Source organism: Centruroides sculpturatus, unplaced genomic scaffold, assembly GCF_000671375.1.
Source record: "Centruroides sculpturatus isolate CEXI.00-Female unplaced genomic scaffold, Cexi_2.0 scaffold562, whole genome shotgun sequence".
Taxonomy (NCBI): domain Eukaryota; kingdom Metazoa; phylum Arthropoda; class Arachnida; order Scorpiones; family Buthidae; genus Centruroides; species Centruroides sculpturatus.
In genome coordinates, this window is record NW_019384698.1 from 406769 (window position 1) to 425877 (window position 19109).

The 19109-nt window shown below is 30.2% G+C and overlaps 2 protein-coding genes across 2 annotated transcripts in view; both read left to right on the forward strand.

The window, feature by feature from the left end:
• Positions 1-9317, forward strand: part of LOC111627489 — a 17251-nt gene extending 7934 nt beyond the window's left edge. Inside the window, exons 13-39 of the mRNA XM_023371066.1 lie at positions 443-524; positions 1224-1391; positions 1480-1662; positions 1929-2084; positions 2166-2375; positions 2442-2545; positions 2656-2740; positions 2806-2964; positions 3135-3299; positions 3490-3574; positions 3940-4070; positions 4156-4185; positions 4260-4418; positions 4493-4681; positions 4984-5289; positions 5394-5558; positions 5630-5662; positions 6388-6543; positions 6669-6836; positions 7462-7626; positions 7699-7884; positions 7963-8193; positions 8339-8429; positions 8511-8649; positions 8716-8937; positions 9005-9064; positions 9151-9317. Coding sequence (XP_023226834.1) covers positions 443-524; positions 1224-1391; positions 1480-1662; positions 1929-2084; positions 2166-2375; positions 2442-2545; positions 2656-2740; positions 2806-2964; positions 3135-3299; positions 3490-3574; positions 3940-4070; positions 4156-4185; positions 4260-4418; positions 4493-4681; positions 4984-5289; positions 5394-5558; positions 5630-5662; positions 6388-6543; positions 6669-6836; positions 7462-7626; positions 7699-7884; positions 7963-8193; positions 8339-8429; positions 8511-8649; positions 8716-8937; positions 9005-9064; positions 9151-9315 — 3993 coding nt within the window. The 3' untranslated portion in view covers positions 9316-9317. The remainder of the gene's footprint in view (positions 1-442; positions 525-1223; positions 1392-1479; positions 1663-1928; positions 2085-2165; positions 2376-2441; positions 2546-2655; positions 2741-2805; positions 2965-3134; positions 3300-3489; positions 3575-3939; positions 4071-4155; positions 4186-4259; positions 4419-4492; positions 4682-4983; positions 5290-5393; positions 5559-5629; positions 5663-6387; positions 6544-6668; positions 6837-7461; positions 7627-7698; positions 7885-7962; positions 8194-8338; positions 8430-8510; positions 8650-8715; positions 8938-9004; positions 9065-9150) is intronic.
• A 3983-nt stretch (positions 9318-13300) lies between these two features.
• The window catches only part of LOC111627493 (ena/VASP-like protein), a 29584-nt gene continuing 23775 nt past the window's right edge, over positions 13301-19109 (forward strand). Inside the window, exon 1 of the mRNA XM_023371075.1 lies at positions 13301-13489. Coding sequence (XP_023226843.1) covers positions 13485-13489 — 5 coding nt within the window. The 5' untranslated portion in view covers positions 13301-13484. The remainder of the gene's footprint in view (positions 13490-19109) is intronic.

Consider the following 19109-nt stretch of genomic DNA (forward strand, 5'->3'; position numbering starts at 1 on the left):
CGCAAGGCCTTAGGGTTTTGCCTAATAACCCTCATTTTAGGGGTTTTTTATGTCTCTGAATGCATTCTTAATGGTGGACCCTTAGTTAATTTTGAAAATGGAGACAATGTTAGGTAAAGAACTAGGAGGCTAAGAAGGATTGGAGTGATGGAAATAAGATAATGCAACACATGGGCAATCTGCTAAGGGGAGTGCTCCTCAGTATGACATTTTATGGGAGACTGACTCCTATTTAGGTATTATAACATGTGAAGAAAGCCTAGAAAACTCCACATGGCTAGCCCATTGGAAGGCACAAACAAGTGTTCAGTAGTTTCAGTAGCGAACCACTTGGCACTGGTGGGCCAGATTAAGAAAGAATAAAGGAAACATTATTATTACATATAATTATATATTATATTTACGTATAAGATATCTATTTTAATTGCATTTCTTTATTTAGGATGTAAAATGTTCAACTCATCACGTTTGCAAACTAATAGAAGTTCAATGTGATTATGGTTGGTGTCCGAAAGTACCTATGTGTAAGTATAAGTCGACCACAATTATAAAACTACAGAATGTCCGAAAAGTCTGGAATCACAGAATTTATATTCCTTCAACCTCCAGACAACAGAAAAAGTGATGTTTCTTTACAATCAACAGAGCGCCCAATTCTATTGTTAAGATGATGATTCTTCAAGTGTTTTGAAGAAGTATTACTTTTCTTTATAATTAACATTTTCGCTCTCACCTGTCAAGATGGTCCTCGTCAAATCTTCAGATTCATCTGCAGAGGGTACCACGTTTCTTTCTACTTGAAATACAGGGATCAAAATTTTTATCATGGGTCAAAATGGAGAGTCTAAACTTCCAAGATCTTTGAAGAAGAAGTGATACGTCTGTTTGTATACAAGAGGGATCAGCAGCTTTGCTATCAACTATCAAAATGCCGATTTCCATATGATCTGTTGAATATGAAGGATCATTTCATTTGCAAAGTGCCTAAATCGGATTAATGGAATAATGCAAAGTAACACATGGGCGATCTGTTAGAACGGAGAAGTATCTATGGGAGACTGATCCCCATTGCAAAGATGTTTAGAAGGCAAAAATTCTATAGTTCTAGATTTTTCGGATGAAGCTCATGAAGCTAATTTAGGAGATAGTTTCAAACTATTTAATTAGATATTTATTTCTCAACTACACTCTAAAGAATTGATAGAAGTAAATTTTAAATTTAGGTGAACCAATCCCATCAAATTTATGTCCTTATGGAAGTCCCTTCTTTCGAGGAAACAGCAGCCAATTGGTTACCTGCGATCCTTACGTAGAATTAGGGAAACCGTCAGAATGTCCAAATTCCCATAAATGTATTAAAAATGAAGAATTTTCTGGTGTTTGCTGCTTGAGTAAGTACATAGAGACTGAATTTCATATATTTCACTAAAAGAATTAAAAAATATAATACGCTTAATACGCGAAATTCTATAATTTCAGATGGGCAAATTACAAGAAACACGAGAAATCAACTTGTAATTGCCAAAATTGGATCGTGTCCTCCTGTATTACCCTGGGAAGCGGGACTTTGTATAAATCAGTGCCTGTACGACAATGAGTGTCCTGGATACCAGAAATGTTGCCTTAATGGATGTGGAAAGTATATGTGTAAAGATCCTGAAGGTAAGAATTACAGATTTAAATATATATATATATATAGTATACTACAAATAGGATAGAGTGCTCTATAAAGGAGGCTCAACAGTTAGGATAGGTTGCTCAACAGCTGATCAACAGATAGGGTAGGAGAAAAGGTTACTTAGGAGAGGTTTAAGTAGGGTGTAAGAAAAATTCCATCTTACAACAATTGCAAACTATTCATACTTAAAAGATAAATGATTAAATGCTTAAAATATTAAATATTTTACTCAATATTGTTTTATTTTTAGGTTTTACGAGTAAAATAGGGCAATGCCCATATAACGTGTCGAGTAACTCAGAAAATTGTGACTTCCAGTGCAAGAATGACTACCAATGCAAAGGTGACAGTAAATGCTGTTCGAATGGGTGCGGGACTCAATGCATGAATCCAATTAAAATGAAAGGTATTATTATAATTATTTTAAATATATATATTTTAAAATTAATAATTTCATTTTTAAAACGATCATTTTTTGGCATTAAAGCTTGCGAACATCAAAGAGAAGTTACGATACAACGTGTCAGGCAAATGGGATTGAAACCGAATGAAGTTTACATTCCGACGTGTCAAGCTGATGGTACTTACGATAGGATTCAATGTAATCCTGTTCGTGAGCATTGTTGGTGTGTAGATAATTATGGTGTTAGAATACCTGGAATTAAACCTCGACCGGCTTCAGAAATTGACTGTAAAAGTGAGTATATTTTAAATTTTAAATAAAAGATATAGGTAAAATTAACGAACGTTTTCTTTTATAAAGATGTGGACACTTGCCCATCAATTAAGTGTAATCTCACTTGCCCCGTTGGCTTTAAACACGACAATGCAGGATGCCCTATTTGTGCTTGTGAAAATCCTTGTGAGGTAAGTTAGAATTTTGATTAATTCCGATTGTAAAAAATGAAATATTTAAATACATTAGACGACATCATACCACTTTAAACAATATTTAAATTAACAATCCATATTTTCAGAATATTAAATGTAAAAGTCCATTGGAAGAATGTAGAGCGGTAAAAGTGAAATGTATCACTGAACCGTGTCCACCTCTAGCTTTATGTGAGTTTTATACAGAAAATAAGTTAATTTATAATTAACAATTTACTAAAAGAAATTATTTTTAGGCTTACCGAGACTGGAAAATCCATGCCCGATAGGAAGACCTCTAGAAAAATATTCTGGAAATATAATTCCATGTGGACCATCGGGAAACACTTGTCCTTCATCTCATAGATGTCACATGAGCCCCTTGGGAGAATATTCCGTTTGCTGCCCTAAAACAAGTATGATTTATATAATATATATCTGAATATATAGTAAATAATCAAATTATGCAGCTGTTAAGTTCTTAGAAATGTTAGTGTACACCGATTCTGTACATAATAAACAGGGTCGTGTGTTCGCTAGGATTTTCCGGGTTTTCTTTGCCTAAATAGATGGGTATTTTTTGTAGGATCGGATTGTATGACAGCCAAATCGTACGGAAGTTGTAACTCTACGTTAGACAGATGGTATTTTGACAAAGACAAGAACACTTGCGAACGTTTTGTTTATGGCGGTTGCGGTGGTAACTTAAATAATTTTGAAAGCAAAGAACATTGCGAAGCTACTTGTCCAGGTAATGGTTTTAATCAATATTAATTATCTTTGAAGTGTATGTAATTTTGAGCTAATGAAATTGACTGTAATCTTTACCTGTATATAGTATAGAAGTGTATTTATTTTCATCAGAAAGTATAATGCCATTCGAGACCATTTTAAATTTTTAAAATCTTCTAATTAATAGAAATTTATGTTATATTTTTTAGTGTATTCAGTGTTGACTTCTTGCGAAGAATATAAAGAAAAATCACTGGCAAATAAAAATGAAAGTGACATTACTTTTATTCCAAAGTAAGTTGATTATTATTCATTCTTTCTGTTTTTAATGTTCAAGATCTAGGAATATTAAGTTTATATTATGATTTATAATCTTTACATCATAACTAGTAGGTTTATGTATTCTTATATGGTAACTAAGTAACAAGAACGTATTTGTACGTATCTTATGCATATAAAATCACAAGGCCCTAGCAAAAAAAAAACCATAAATTGCCTGTACTTAAAACCACCATTGTTCTTATTTCAGGCCTGTGAAAGCACCAGGCATTGAAATCTTCACCACTTTTCTCCCATGTTTATAGATTTTTGCATTGTTTTAATTATATTATATCTGCACGACAGATATAAATTAACAAATAGAATTATTTTTCTCTCAGGTGTAATAAAAAAACAGGAGAATGGGATCTCGTCCAGTGCATCGAATCATTAGGTTTATGTTGGTGCGTTAACAATAAAGGTATGAAAATCCCAGGAACGGCTGTACGTGGACTGCCACATTGCCACAAACGTAAGAATAAATAAGTTTTTAATAGCATTATATATTATAAAAAGTAATTATAATGTATATAAATGGTGAATTTTTTTTTAAATAGGTAAAGCAAGAAAATTAGATGATGTGCCACGTAAGTATACTTTGAATTTACTTCAAATTTTAATAAAATATTTAATAATAAATAGATTATATAAATTATTTTAGTGTGTCCAGAAGGAGAACCTGCACATATATGCCCTAAAAATTTATGTTACAATAAAATGTGTTTTGCACATCCTAAAGCAATCTGTAGAATAAATCCTTGCGGTGGTTGCCATATTGAGTTCTACAGCGAAACAAATGAAAAAGTTAACTGTAACGAAGGTATTTACAATTTTATATAAATATTATGGCGTATTTTTTATTTATAAATATTAATTTACATTTCTATTTATCAGGTCTTTCGGCATGTTATAGTGAAGTCCAAGAAGTAATTAATAGCCCAGCATGGAGCAGACAAGATACTCCCTTATCGGAAGTAGCTCATATGTTACCGAAAGACTTTAGAATAAATTCTAATCAGTTTACTACAATTATTAATAGAGAATTACAGGCTAAACAGTCAGTCGAAACTCCTTCTCGTCCACGTAAGATTCTATATATAATAGAGAGGTTGCGGCCGACGTTTTCAACACGAAAATGTGTACGTCGGACATTCAGCGCCGCCTTCCTGTGAGCCTAGAAGTTTGACAATGACGTTTAGAACGTCGAGCACGATTCTACTGACGTTTCAAACGTCATTGCCAAACTTCTGGGCTCACAGGAAAGCGGCGCTGAACGTCCGACGTACACGTTTTCGCGTTGAAAACTTCGGCCGCAACCTCTTTAATAACTTTATATATTAGTTAAAACATTAAACAGTATCTAGTTTAATTTAACTTATTTGCAGGTATCTCACACGTGACATTAGATATTGGTCTTTTAGGATCAAAACTTACGTTTCACACAGACGGCAAACAGAATAAACAACAATTTAGCAGGAAACAGGACTACAACGAACAGCATCTTCCACAAAGATCATCACTGAAGATTGGTAGTTGTCCTGATTCTGGAGAAATGAAATCTATGCTCGAAGGCTTGATCACAGGATGTAGTACGAGTTGTTCTGTCGACACAGATTGTCCCGGAACAGACAAGTGTTGTCTGTCTGCCTGTGGACTCACGTGCCATAAAGCTGTAATTCGCTCCGACGAAGGTAAGCTTATAAAACGGTTCAAATACCTAAAATTTGGACAAATATATACATGTTTTAGAGATTTGTATAGTTTTTTTTATTTATTTATCTTTCTTCTATTAAAGCTCAATCTATGTCAAAGTCATTGGTGATTAAACCACCGAAATGTTCTTCGGAGGGTGGATATTCTATTGTGCAGAGACAGGGAGAATTTTCATGGTGCGTTGACAAATTCGGAAAACCTCTCGAAAATACCCTTACTAGGGGAGAAATAAAATGCAATATGGATGGTGAGTTTAATTTTAAATTTATATTGATTAACTATATTATTGTTTGTTAAAAATAATATTTATAATTTTAGGAACAATTAAAGAAAGAAAAGAAATTGGTCCTGGTGAGTAACTTCATTTTTCTTTTATGAAATTAAGAATATTTTTTATTTCATAAATGGTAAAGTGGACAATCATATAAAGGTTTAAACATTTTATTTTCTTCTTCGCTCTTTATAATTCTGTTGGCTCTGTTGGTATGGGTGCTAGAAGAACTCTCTTCATACTTAACACAAGTTTAACCAGGACTATAATGACTTAGGATTGGGACTTAAAATATCTGCATCAAACCATGTGTAAAATTTTCGCGGATCCGATCCAGAATGGACTCGAAACCAGGTCCTTCAGGGCAGCAAGCATTTGATGAATGTCTTCTATTCCTTGCTGGATTCGAATGCTCCAGCTTTTTGGTGAACCTGACTTTGCTCCTAGCTAGCTTTTGACTCGAATCTGTATCCTCCGGAGTAGTGGGCCTCTGGTGGACTCCAAATGTCTTTATCGCCTCTATTATCTGCCTTATCTTTTCCTATAATTTCGCGTACAGTTAGTGTTAAGTATATGCCTAAGCATGGGGCAATCGGTGGTGAGGGGCGGGGTACAATATATTCTAGACAGATCGCCCAGGAAAAATTCCTGGAGTTGCTCCCGTGGATTCGATTCTAGATTCCCCAGAGCGATAGGCTGACGTCTTACCATCTCACCCATCCGGCCATTGTCACATTTATACTCTTTTCAATATATAAAATAATTAACATTAAAATTTAATATTATTTGTTTATTTTAAATTTAGTTTGCCTGTCATCCAACAAGGTTCCGAAAGTCTGTAAGGATGAATGTTTAAAAGCTTTCTGTCATCAGCATCCTTTGGCCATTTGTAAAGCTGATCCGTGTAACGACTGCGCCATTTCTTTTTACAATAGCAGAGGGGAAAAAGTAAACTGTTTAGGTACATTCCGCTTAAAAATTGTATATAAAATTAATTATTTATAAAACTGTATTCAAGTTGTTAATTCGTGTGAGAAATAATTCCGATAAAAGAATTAAAACTAAGAGTACTTTTATTATTTACAGATAAATGTATTCAACCTATTGAAAGAGGAACGTGTCATAAATCTTATAAACGATATTTTTTCAACCCTATCCGGAATCGATGTGAACATTTCACCTATACGGGCTGCGGTGGCAATGATAACAATTACAAAAGTAAAGAAGAATGTGAAAAAGCTTGCCAAAATCCAGGTAAGATATCTGTTATTAGGCCAAGATGTTATAAAATTTCTTGTTGCATATGAAAGAGTCGATTTCAGAAACGAGATATAAGCTTAAAAGTCATGATTTAGACCCGACACTATCCAGTTCTAGCCAAAGTATTAGTACTCATATGCCTGAGGGAGTAACTATCAGTGGTAGAGTGAATAAAAAGAACTAGTCATGGGTTCGCGCCTGATCCGCGTGGAGTTTTCTGGATTTTCTTCACGTTCCTAGCTCAATGTTATGGTGTCATGGTGTTGAAATTTATTTGTGTTACTGTTTCATATGCAGCAAAGAATTTCGTCCATACAATTGTGATCTATTATTACATTTTGAGATACTCCAGTGGCGATTTTTGGACTTTGTCTAAGAACTTTCCTGCTTTTAGGATATTAAACCATGGTCCATTACTCGAAATCCACAGCCCTGATCGTATTACCTTATGAATTATCATATAATATGAGTTTTAAAATAGTCTTTCAAGTTCATGCTTGTCTAAGGCCTCATAAAGAAGCATAAACTGTGGACTTGAGAAGTTTATAACGTTACTGGGGCATGCTATATTATAAGTTTATATTTATGTTTTCAAAAATTAAATTTTATCGTGTTTTAGTTCCCGTGTGTGATCAGCCAAAGGATTCCGGCAACTGTAAAAATTTCGTTCATCGTTGGTATTATAATAAATATACCCATAACTGTGAAAGTTTTCAATACGGTGGATGCGGTGGTAATAACAATAACTTTGAAACAAAGGAATTATGTGAAGCAAGATGTCCAGGTTTGAATATAATATTTTAAGATAAGTTTAAAACATTAACTTAATTTTAATATATTAAACTATACATTTCAGATTCCGTACTCTGTCCTTGGGGTCAAGTAACAGATCATATGAAAGTCTGTAGTCGATATAAATCTTGTGTAGAGACCTCTTGTCCAGCAAATCCGAAAGCGATGTGTACCGTAGATCCTTGCACATGCGAACCATATTTTGTAGATGCGCATGGAAAATTTGTAGCGTGCGATTTCTCATTAAGAGGTATATTTTAAATTAACCTTTTGATTTATTAATTAAATATGTGTAGTTTTAAATGGCATTTAAATTCTTATTCTATAGGACCTTTACAACTAGTAGCACCAGCCGTAACCAAAGAAACACGATGCCAGAATGCCAGAAGAAAACATCTTTCTGAAGCATCACCATACGTTGCTCAATGTGACAAAGATGGAAATTTCAAACCAAAACAATGCAGTTCTAATCTTCAAGGCCTCGCAAAATGTTGGTGCGTGGATGAATTTGGTCGACCGGTTCAAGATTCTTCAACCCTCCGAAGCGATGGCTCGTGTGGTAAGTTCCTCATGAGTGATGTATCATCTTTACAATTTCTTTATCTATATTCCTCATGAGTTTATATAATTCCTCATTTCTTTATTACAATGTTAAAGTATATAAAATTTAACTCAAAACACATTTTAATTGTATTTATGTTTAGAATTTGTTAAAGTTGATCATGTAGACGTGGAGCTTTCTTTCAAACATAATTCAACTTCGTATGCTGAAAATAAGAAAGTATTCATTAAAAAGTATGGCAATTTCTTTAAGTAATATTTTTAAATTTTAAATCAATAACATTTCTAATATAAAATACACAATAAAAATTTCAGCGCTGTAGAAAACTTTCTGCATAATATATCGGCTGATACCGGCGAAGTGGCTCTGAAGATCCTTCCGAACAATACAGTGATAGTATTTACATTGAAGGGAGATAATAAAGAACAAATTGCTTATCAACTTGAAAAAATGGTGAGTCTTCTTCGCTAATTTTAATCATTTCTTGAAGATTTTTGTATTGAAAGAAACTTCATTTAGGTGAAAAATGGTAACATGGCTCTACATTCGAAATCCGATGTTCTGCCAGTTGATGTTAGCGCTTCACACTTTCATCACGTGAGTGAATCTGCACCCAGTAAATTTTATGAATATGAAAATACAAAATTGAAAGATTTAGGAGAAAATGGATCAGCAGTAACAGCAATTGCCATAGTTTCTGTGGTTGGAGCTGTGTTATTGATTCTTATAATAGCAACTCTGGTAAGTAAACTCTTCAATATTTTGCCTAAATTTAGTTAAGTTTATATAATATTTTTCGTATATTTAGCTGTACAGAAAGCAAAGATGCAATTACGTCCCTCAAAATTATTCAGAAGACTGCTCATCCGTACGTTATTTTTCAAAATTTCTAAATATATAGTTTATAATAGTTTTAAAATGTGACATATAATTTTTCTTCTTTTTAAAAAATAGGAATCTAGGAAAAACTTCTTGCAATATTTATTAAATAAATTCAATCTCCAGAACAGGAATACAAACGTTGTAACGTCCATTTCATCTTCTCAAGCTAGACATATCGAGGATAGAAGTCAGACAGCCGTACAAACGAATTCGGTTTCCAAACAAGAACCATTGTAGAATATGTGAAAACACATTATAAAATTGATATGGACATCACTGAAAATTTTGGCTTATCTATTTACATTTTCTTCTTAATTTTATTATAAAGTGGGCATATACACGGTTGTCGCCTTCCCTCAGCCATCGCCAGTAACTGTCATATATAAACGAATCTCCTCCCCTCATAAAATATTGATATACTTGAATGGTCCCTTATAACGTTGTCTATCAATGGGGCATTTATATTATATTTTGATACATACATAATCAATTTTTGACTTTCAAGGATCCAGATTCTTCCATAGCAATAGACTCGGTTGTATCTTCAAAAGTTCCATGGTGATTTGACTCAGGCATCCTTCATCACTCAGACGTTCTTGCTATGGGTGTGGATGAACTCACGATGAACTCGAAATAGCCTTAATATGCCCACAAATCAGAAAAATAATTTAAAAATAGAGCATAAAGCAAGATTTTTAACATGTAATTTGTTGCATTTATTTTTCATTATACTTGTAAGCATGTTTTCCATGTCAAATTGAAACTGTTGATGTCCAAATCAATTTTTTGCTACTTTATAATGAACAAATTTTACTAATTGCTCAAATAAATAAAGACCTTGGGCAAGAACACCTTAGCTCATTTTTTCAAGTATATGGGAAAATCAAACCCTAAAGTTTGAGTTTACCCTGTATTTAGGACAGGTCACGGTCATATTATTCTTCAAACGGAATCTTATAAACAGGTCACAGTCTATGAGAAGTGGATCATGAACCTGGAATTGTATGTGTGTTCAACAATGTTCAACAAAGTAACTGAGTTAACATTCTTGCTCAAAGGTCTTCATGCGTAAAACCAAACTAAGAGAGCTTTTTAATAAATTTTTGTACATATTTTTCACTTCATTTTGTTGGATATTTTAATAATTTTATTTTAAATAAGTGTTTTTATAAAAAAAAAATAAAAAAAAACCCTTCAACTTTACTTATATTTACATTGATAAGAATAGATTTAATATTAAAAATATTTATTTTTATAGAAGAAAAAACATAGCGCTGTATATATTGTATAAAGTTGATAACGATGTAAATATTTGTCAAGTTGAATAATTAAAACAATTATTCAAATATTCCTTGATTAGACAATTTGTAGTTTAAGCTTCATTTTTTTTTTCAAGGATTTTATCAAATATTGTAGATATATTTTTGCATTTGAATTTGTAAGTTATATTTTTGAGTAAAATGAAAATAAATACATTAAAATTAAAACATTTTTTGTGTGTTTTTCGTATATTAATCACTTGTAAAAGTTATAACTGAATAATCGATACTTTATTGTATACGAGCTATGTTCAATCTTTATGAAATAAAACTCGTAGGACCAAGGGCAGATCTACGTTTCTCGCGGCCTAGGGCTTATTTTCTGGAGTTTTTCCTCCTACTTTCAACAGTTCATACTTTAATCCCAATCGTAAACAATGATCGAGTGGTTAAAACCACTGAACACAGATCGTGGATTCGTACCTCACCAACGAGTAGAGTTTTCCAGATTTTCTTCACTTGTCTGGCACCCAAATACGGGCCAGTTTCTCATAGAAAGTCTACGGGAAGGTACCTGTTTTCGGCAGTTCGCCCACGTGTTGCGTTGCCGTATTCCATCAAAACAAAACCTAATCGTGAACAATTTTCTCCTAAGAAATTATAAAAATTTAAAATTGTTACTTTTCACAACAGTACAACAATTATTTAACAATGTATTTTTAACGTAAAAGTTAAATTTCCAGCACTAAATATTTAATCTTCAAAACTTTACAGAAATTCATTGTAAGAAGGCCGAAAATGGAGAAGATAACAGTCATAAAATGATTAATTACACAATTATTGTATATTTAAGTAATAAATAGTACTGTGCAATAGAGGAAAAACATACAAAAAGAGTTTTTAATCATATAAAATTCGAGGAAAAATTAAATTTCAAAGAAAATAATTCGTTATAAAACTTTTATAAACGATATAAAATTGGGGCAGGTTCTCTTCATAATATTTTTTTAAGCTGTGTAGATAATAATCTTCGGTTTTATGATGGAGGATGGCAAAAATTCTTGCTTGAGAAATCATGCGATAATTCCAAGACTTTCTGCTCTCTGCACCATTAAGAGATTTCTAAGTTTCAAGAATGAGGCTGGATAATTTTACTTTCTTCCAATGCTTAAACATCTTAATCATTTGAAGGTTGATGATAGATATGAAAATTGTTATAGAAAACAATGTATACATATGTCAAAAAGGAGGATCGAGGTGATTTATGCTCTACACTAACAATTTTTCAGTGAAAATGGTCTAAATTCTGCGAATTTATAATTGATTATATAACAAAAACACGAAATATTTTGCATAAAATGGAAAAAACACAATAATTTTATATTCTGAAAATGTTCATTCGTTTACTTTGAGATTGTCTCCGATAATTAAGGAAATTTCGTGTAATTCGACTGATTAATTCCCTCTCTAGGGAAAAAAGGGAATAGATCGGGGAAAATGGGGAAAAGGGAAATGTAGGGAAATCGACAACAATTTGTAAAATGAAAAGTGAAAAATTTATTACGTTAAAAAATATATTAGAGTAAAAATTGATAATTTGGCATCACATTTTCCTGTTTTGTCGCATATAAATAAATAAAACATTACGAAAAATTAACTGATTTTAAATAATTTTTCCCTTTCTAGGGAAAAATTATTTAAAAAATATTATATAATAGAATAAAAATAACGACATAAAAAAGATTGGCTTAATTGAAATTAATACTATATTAATTAAGGGAAAAATCATAAAATTTTGACTGCTTAATCCCTCCGTTAAGGAAAAAATTAGGGAAATTATTAAAGAAATGATACCAAATCGTTTCAATGAATTACTTCCGGAATATATATAAATATGTCATTAAATATAATACTGGATCACGATGAAAATAAGTGCAATTTATAACAGACATTCGATAAATAATTGTCTAGTATTTTATTTATTTATTTATTTATTTTTCTTTAAATAGCGATGCGGTTTGTTGCATTTGTTTCCGTGTTCCTTCCTGGATCCATTTGTAATCATCACAAATACAGGGATTTCGGCATGACGTATGCATCATATATAGAAAGGATATAAAAAATTATTCATTATAGAACGTTTATTTGTATTATTTTATTTTAGTTTCTACTGTAAACGTATTTTAACAATTGAATATCTTCGTATTGAAACGTATTATAAAAAACAGCGATATTTTCGGTAAAAAATATCCCCAAGCATAACGAAATTTTCCGTATTTCAATAATATAATTTAATTACCGAGAAAAAGAAAAAAAATCCCTAAAGCAATCTTCCAAATTCCTAATATTCAAATTATTCGACAAGCATGCAAAAATCCTCAAAAAATTCCCTACAAATCTCCCTCAAAAAATCCTTACACACATTGCCAGATTTTTCAGGGATTTATGATCATCTCCTATTTTTCCCCCTTCAAGGAATTGCAATGGATACGCATTAAAATTCGTGGATAAATATATTTTATTTATTTATTTATTTATTACCATTGTAATTATTTCCTCTTAATTTATTATTCAGTAAAAATAAGTTTACATATCGATTCTTGAGAGCAATTTAAAACTTGTATTTCTCTAGGGAATTTGCGCTTCTTTTTAACATCATTTGTAAACACAAACATCAATTTATGTCTGAAAAACGTTAATTAATATATTTTTATTCATAATTTTTATATATAATAATTTTTTTATTTAACTCGAATGCAAACTAAGTTCATAATTTCTAACTTTNATGGACGATAATTCCTGTAGAAGGAATTTTTAATGCCTACTTTTTAACACAATCGTTTATTTATTATTAATTTCTAATTAAACGAAATAATTAATATTATTAAATTAACTGAAATAATTTATAAAATTTTTGTAATGGCTACTATTACCCGAAATGCATCGGTGCCATTTTACAAAAATGGAGTCGAGTGAAAAGACAGGAAGATGTTCAATGTGATGTTAAAAAAAAGTGCTTAAAGTTTAATTACTTACTTATCTTAATAATAAGAAAATATGCCATAAACTTAGTGTAATTCTTCGAATATAATTAATGATTGAGCCTTAAATGAAGGTGAAGGATATTGTACAGAAGTTGAAACAAGAATGAGGTAATAGACAGAAAATTCAAATTTGAATTTAAAAATAATCAATTTCAAATTTTAAAAATTTAAATTTACATAAAGCATTTATTGTTTATTTTATTTCTTTATTGTTTATTTATATTTTTAAAATTATTATTATTAATATTTCTGTTGTTGTTATAATAATAATAATAATATAAATTAAACTATAACATTGAATGGGAGTTAATTACAATTATGGTTTTTGATTATGTTTAAGGCATTAACTGGCAAAAAAATTAAATAAATTACTTAATATGAGATAAATTATACATTATTCCTCTTAATTTACTGATTAAATAAACATTTCTGTTGTTTTTCATGTTAAATTCTTAATGATTTGTAATGTTTTATGTGTTATTGTGGAGGAAAATTTAAAATAATTACGGTAATTGTATTGTCTGTTTGTATGGGAATTGTGACGGTTTTTACCACGGATCGGTTAGGAATTGATACGAATTAAACTGTAAAATTATATGGAAAATAACGGTATTTATGATTTTAAATATGTTTTAAGAAGGTAGATTATCAAATTCTGTTGTTGTTATTTGATTATCATCATCATTCATCTTTGCTACTATTTTACTAATTTTTATATTAAAATTCTTGGTGATTATGCAATGTTTTCAATGTTATAAAGTACTTTAAATACTTAGCTTTAATAGTGGTGTTGTTTATATGGGAAATGACTGATAGAAATTGTACAGAAATTAATGGCCATTATGGTTTTAATTATGTTAACGAACTTAAAATTCAAAAAGTCACATTATTTATGTTAACACATTTATTTAAATATCAAAATTATCATTTTTACTATAAAAATTTTTGATAATTTTTGACATTTTTCTGCTTTTTATCTGCGAAGTATTGTTATTTCTATGGAAATTATGGCCATTATAAACATTGCATTTAAAATTCTCTACATTTCTGGTTTAATTTGTATCAGTTTTATATTTATTGATTTAATTATTATTTTTAATTATCATTTAATTGAAATAATACAAATCGGACGATTAACAAACTATTTTCACTTATGGCCTGAAAAATCTGAATGAAACAAAGCTAAATCTCTGATTTTAATATTAATTTAAGAAGTCGAAATGAAAAACTTAATGGTAATTTGGTATATTTTTATATTAATTTGGTAATTAAATAACTTTATTTTAATATTAAATTTTTTATAATGTTAAGGTTTTGGTATTACGCTTCCCTTTTCAATAAAAAAAAGAAACATCTTTAATGCCTCCTTTCACGAAACAAGTCAGATAAAGTTTCTTTTTACATAATTGGTGTAATCTTATCGTTGTGGATATAGGAATTGCAGCACTATATATATTCACAGTGGCAAGACTGCAACTGGCAAGTTGCATACAGCTCTTCTAGGCCCTCGCTCGTATATATCGGACCCGTACCCCTAAGTTATAAGGGATCCAACATACGGGAACCAACCCTTGATATGTGACAAATAAATTTAAAATTGAAATAATTTATACATTGAGTTGTAGAGGAAATGATTGGAATTTAATTATATTTAAGAAATTAACAGAAAAAAGTGAAATAAAAGTGTGATAAATTATACATTTCCTCTCTTAATTTCCTAATTAACCATTTTTCTATTTAGGTATTAAAATTCTTGATAACTTTATCTGAAAGAAGGCTTTAAAGATCTTTTTTTTGTACATAATTTTGATAACTGTATGCTGCTTGATGTTGGAATTGTTGCAATGTTTACATCATATTCATTCGAAATTGATAAAAATTAAACTGCAAAAATGCAGAAAAACTAATTACGATTATAATTTAAATTAAGTTTTAAGAATTTAACAGCTAAAAGATAAAAAAAGTCTATAATAAATTGCACATTCCTTTCATATTTAATTGTTTTTACTATTTTTATATTAAATTATTGTTACTTAGGTAATGTGTTTGGTATTAAATATTCATTTTAGTCAATGAAAAGCCTTAAGATGTGTTTTATATTACAATTTTACTGCCAACGATTTAAAAATTGTAACAATGTTTACATTAAATTTAAAAATTGCTTGTTTTTATATCAGAAAAAAACCATTTAAGACTGTATATTGTCTCTATTTGTCTGATACGCTCGTGAGTTTTTAACCTTATCATCTTTATTTATATTATCATCGTAACTTAAGTTTGTTTGGGCTGAAAAGCCGACCGTTACAGATTCGACGTACATGATATAACATTTTTAAATTGGCTTGATTATTCTTTATTAAAGATTAAATACTTTCTGGCTGTGTCGAAAATTTCTGTTGTAGTTTTTTAAAATAAATTCTTGGTAAATTTAATAAGATTTAAACCATAAAAATCGTTTAGTCATAAGACGTGTATAGAAACGATTGATTTGGATTGTGAATTTGATGAATTTTTCTACTTGTAACTAATAAAATTTATCGAATTAGCGACTTAGAATATTGAATTTGATAATTAAAGTCTTAACTTGAAGTAGAAATGCTTTAGTACTTAATTTTTTTTATAATTAAGATTTTTTTTACACTATAATTATGCTCTTTTATCTCTACAATGACACACTTTTTTTTGTACTCTTGATGTTTATCATTTGTGTTCATGTGCAACTGATACTTTTTTAATTAAAAAAAATCTTAAAACCAAAAAAAAGAAATTATAAATCTGTTGTCGATTGTTGCGTGAACAAAAAACAACAAAAGATTCATAAATAGTATATGAATCATAACTTAATCACACTGTAAATTATCCAATTGGATCGTGGAAAAGTGAATTTTTTACAAAGGATCGTATTCAAATTATAACACTAAGATACTTGTTAACTTACTTAAATTAAGCAAAATTGAATTTTACAGTTTATAAGAGCATAATAATTGAAAATATTAGAGCCAAACCAAAGACAAAACTATCTTGATTGATTTTTTTCTATCCATATGTAGACTCTAGTAGCCCATTAGCAGATAATAAAGTGAAAAAATCTCATTTTCCAACAGTAACGAGATTTTCTGCACTTGCAGACAGCTTCAGTTTATTGCAAAGTATAATGCTTGGAAGCAGAAGGATACGAGTGGAAGTGGAGTCTTGCACTTCTCATAAAATTATTAAAGTCTGTACATTATGGACCTTTTTAAATCACATTTGAAAACATACTGATTAATTGGTTATATGGTTAGAATGATGTCTGAATGCTTTAAAAAAACTGGCTAAAATACAGGGTGTTTCCTCAAACCTCCCTAGTTTTGTGGATTAATTTTGGGATAAGAAACATGAGTATAGTACTATAGACAATGACAAGAGCGCATATCTAAGCTGACATGTTAGGAGTCATGCTGTCAACGGCATTCATGATTCTTGTATGTAGGGCTCGCATCTCTGGCACTTTTGTAGCATACACGTGATCCTTGATGTGCCCACAATGAAAAAAGTTCAAAGAGATGATGATGGGTGATTGGGCATACTGAGAAATGGGGTCCCGGTGATCTAGATCATGGAGCAATGGAGGTTCAGATCTCTACTATGTGGCAGGAGCAACCCTTTTAGTGTAATAGCACATGAAAATTTGAGCATTAATCAAGATTTTGCAAGACATTTTATTCAAATATCTGAACAAATGATTTTTACAGAACAGTTTAAAGCTAGAGATGTTTGAAGGAAATACTCTGTACTTGCGCAACTTGCTTCCAGTTTGTTGTTATGTATAACATTGGACACTGGAAAAATATATTAAGATGAAAATGTGCACATAAAAATTATTTATATATGTTGTAATTTGTTAATTTTATTTGAAGACACACAACTGATTTTAATATCTGATTTAATACATGTTCAAAAGGCATCCAGTTTGTCACAAAGTATAACATTTTGAAGTAGGTTTGTAAGCATTTCTCATTAAATGGTTAGTGAGTACATACAATATACCATTTATTGAAGGCTTATAACCAATTAATATCAGGTTTAATAGGCTGTCAAAGAATTCTGGTTTCCCATAGTATAACGTTGTAGAGTTGGAATGGATAGATATGAATGGAAATGGAAAAATGTGCAGCATTCTGTTAAAGAACAATTAAAATATATGATTTATTTCAAGGATGATATTAATTAATCAGTTATATGACATAAATGAAGCTCTGTAATATGCTTCACGGATTACGTTGGGTTATGAAGCGAGCCTTTCAATAAGACAGACACGAATATTACTAGTACTGAAAATCTTTCTCGAGTTTATAAATCATCTGAACATTGTATATAAGCTTCGTGTTATTTAATTTTTGATTTTAGAATTAATTACTATATTGATTTACAGGAATATAAATTCTAATTAATTGTCTTGGATTAAATGAGTTCGTCGAATCATAAAAGTAATTCCCATTTATATCGAATTAATAGCAAAGTAATTCGAATTAATGACTATGATAATCCGTATCTCACAATACAAAGAGGATTAGAAAGATAATAGTTAATTTTAATCAATTTAATTATATGTAATTTGAAGATTAGGGAGAAAAGCCCAGTTATCATTGAAAATTATAATGATAATTAATAAAATTGTCATCATAATAATTAATTTGTAGACAAGTTATTTTATGATCTTGCTCTAAAAATTTATTGAAAATTTTTTTTTAACGAAAGAATGACGACTCTTAACATTCTTCTGGAGCATTATCGTTAAGTTCTTCCCCCCTTTTTTGCTGCTTCTAGCTGGCTGTTCTCTTCATTTTTTTATTGTTTAGCCACGTCATATAGTGGAATTTAGTTTAGATACAAAGAAATAATTGGCTACGTACAAAGTAAATAACTATTGAGGACTTTTAATTGAGAACTTTTATATAAAATTTTATTTAAATCAGATTTTCTTCTAGGTTTATTTGCTTTAATATTTTGTCTGTACGAAAAACAGCATTTCTGTGCTGTCATGTGCCACTTATGTAGAATGACATATGATGTATAATATGCTAGATTGAAGAGGTTTACTTCTACTTCATCTGCTGCTGTTTCTTCTGCTTTATTTTTGCATACTTTTTTTCTGCTGTTACTATTTTATGTTGTCTTTTGGCTTTACTGCTGCTGCTTCTACTGTATACCACTATTCTTTTGTCAAGAGCGCTTACAAAGAGTAGTCTTCTGTAGCCGAAGACTGATAAAGACCCATCTTTTTACACTATTTATCTTTTATGAGGCTATAAAACCAAATAGAATAGTAATTATCATTTATTAATTGTTTAATATTCTATATTTTATAGATAATAAAGCATGTGATAGTTATTAATTTTGTAAATGCAGAAAAATGCCTTATCTAAAAGAACCGAGAGGACTTTCTTCCCATTTAGGTACTGTAAATGGATTGACTCCCGCATTTTAATTACTAAATTAATTAGTAATTAATCGTATTTGATAATTTATACTTAAAAATTTCATTTTAAATCTGAGAAATTCAAGTTTTGCAAGCATTTTTAACTGTTTTTTGGCAAGACAAATTATTATTATTATTCTTTCAAATGTCTTCTTCCAGAAATGCTGCTTTGTTGCAAGTTTTATTCATGTTGCAACTTATATTGCAACTGAGCTTCTCTTTGTGTTAATATATAACCAGATCAACACGTTATTGATTTATAACATT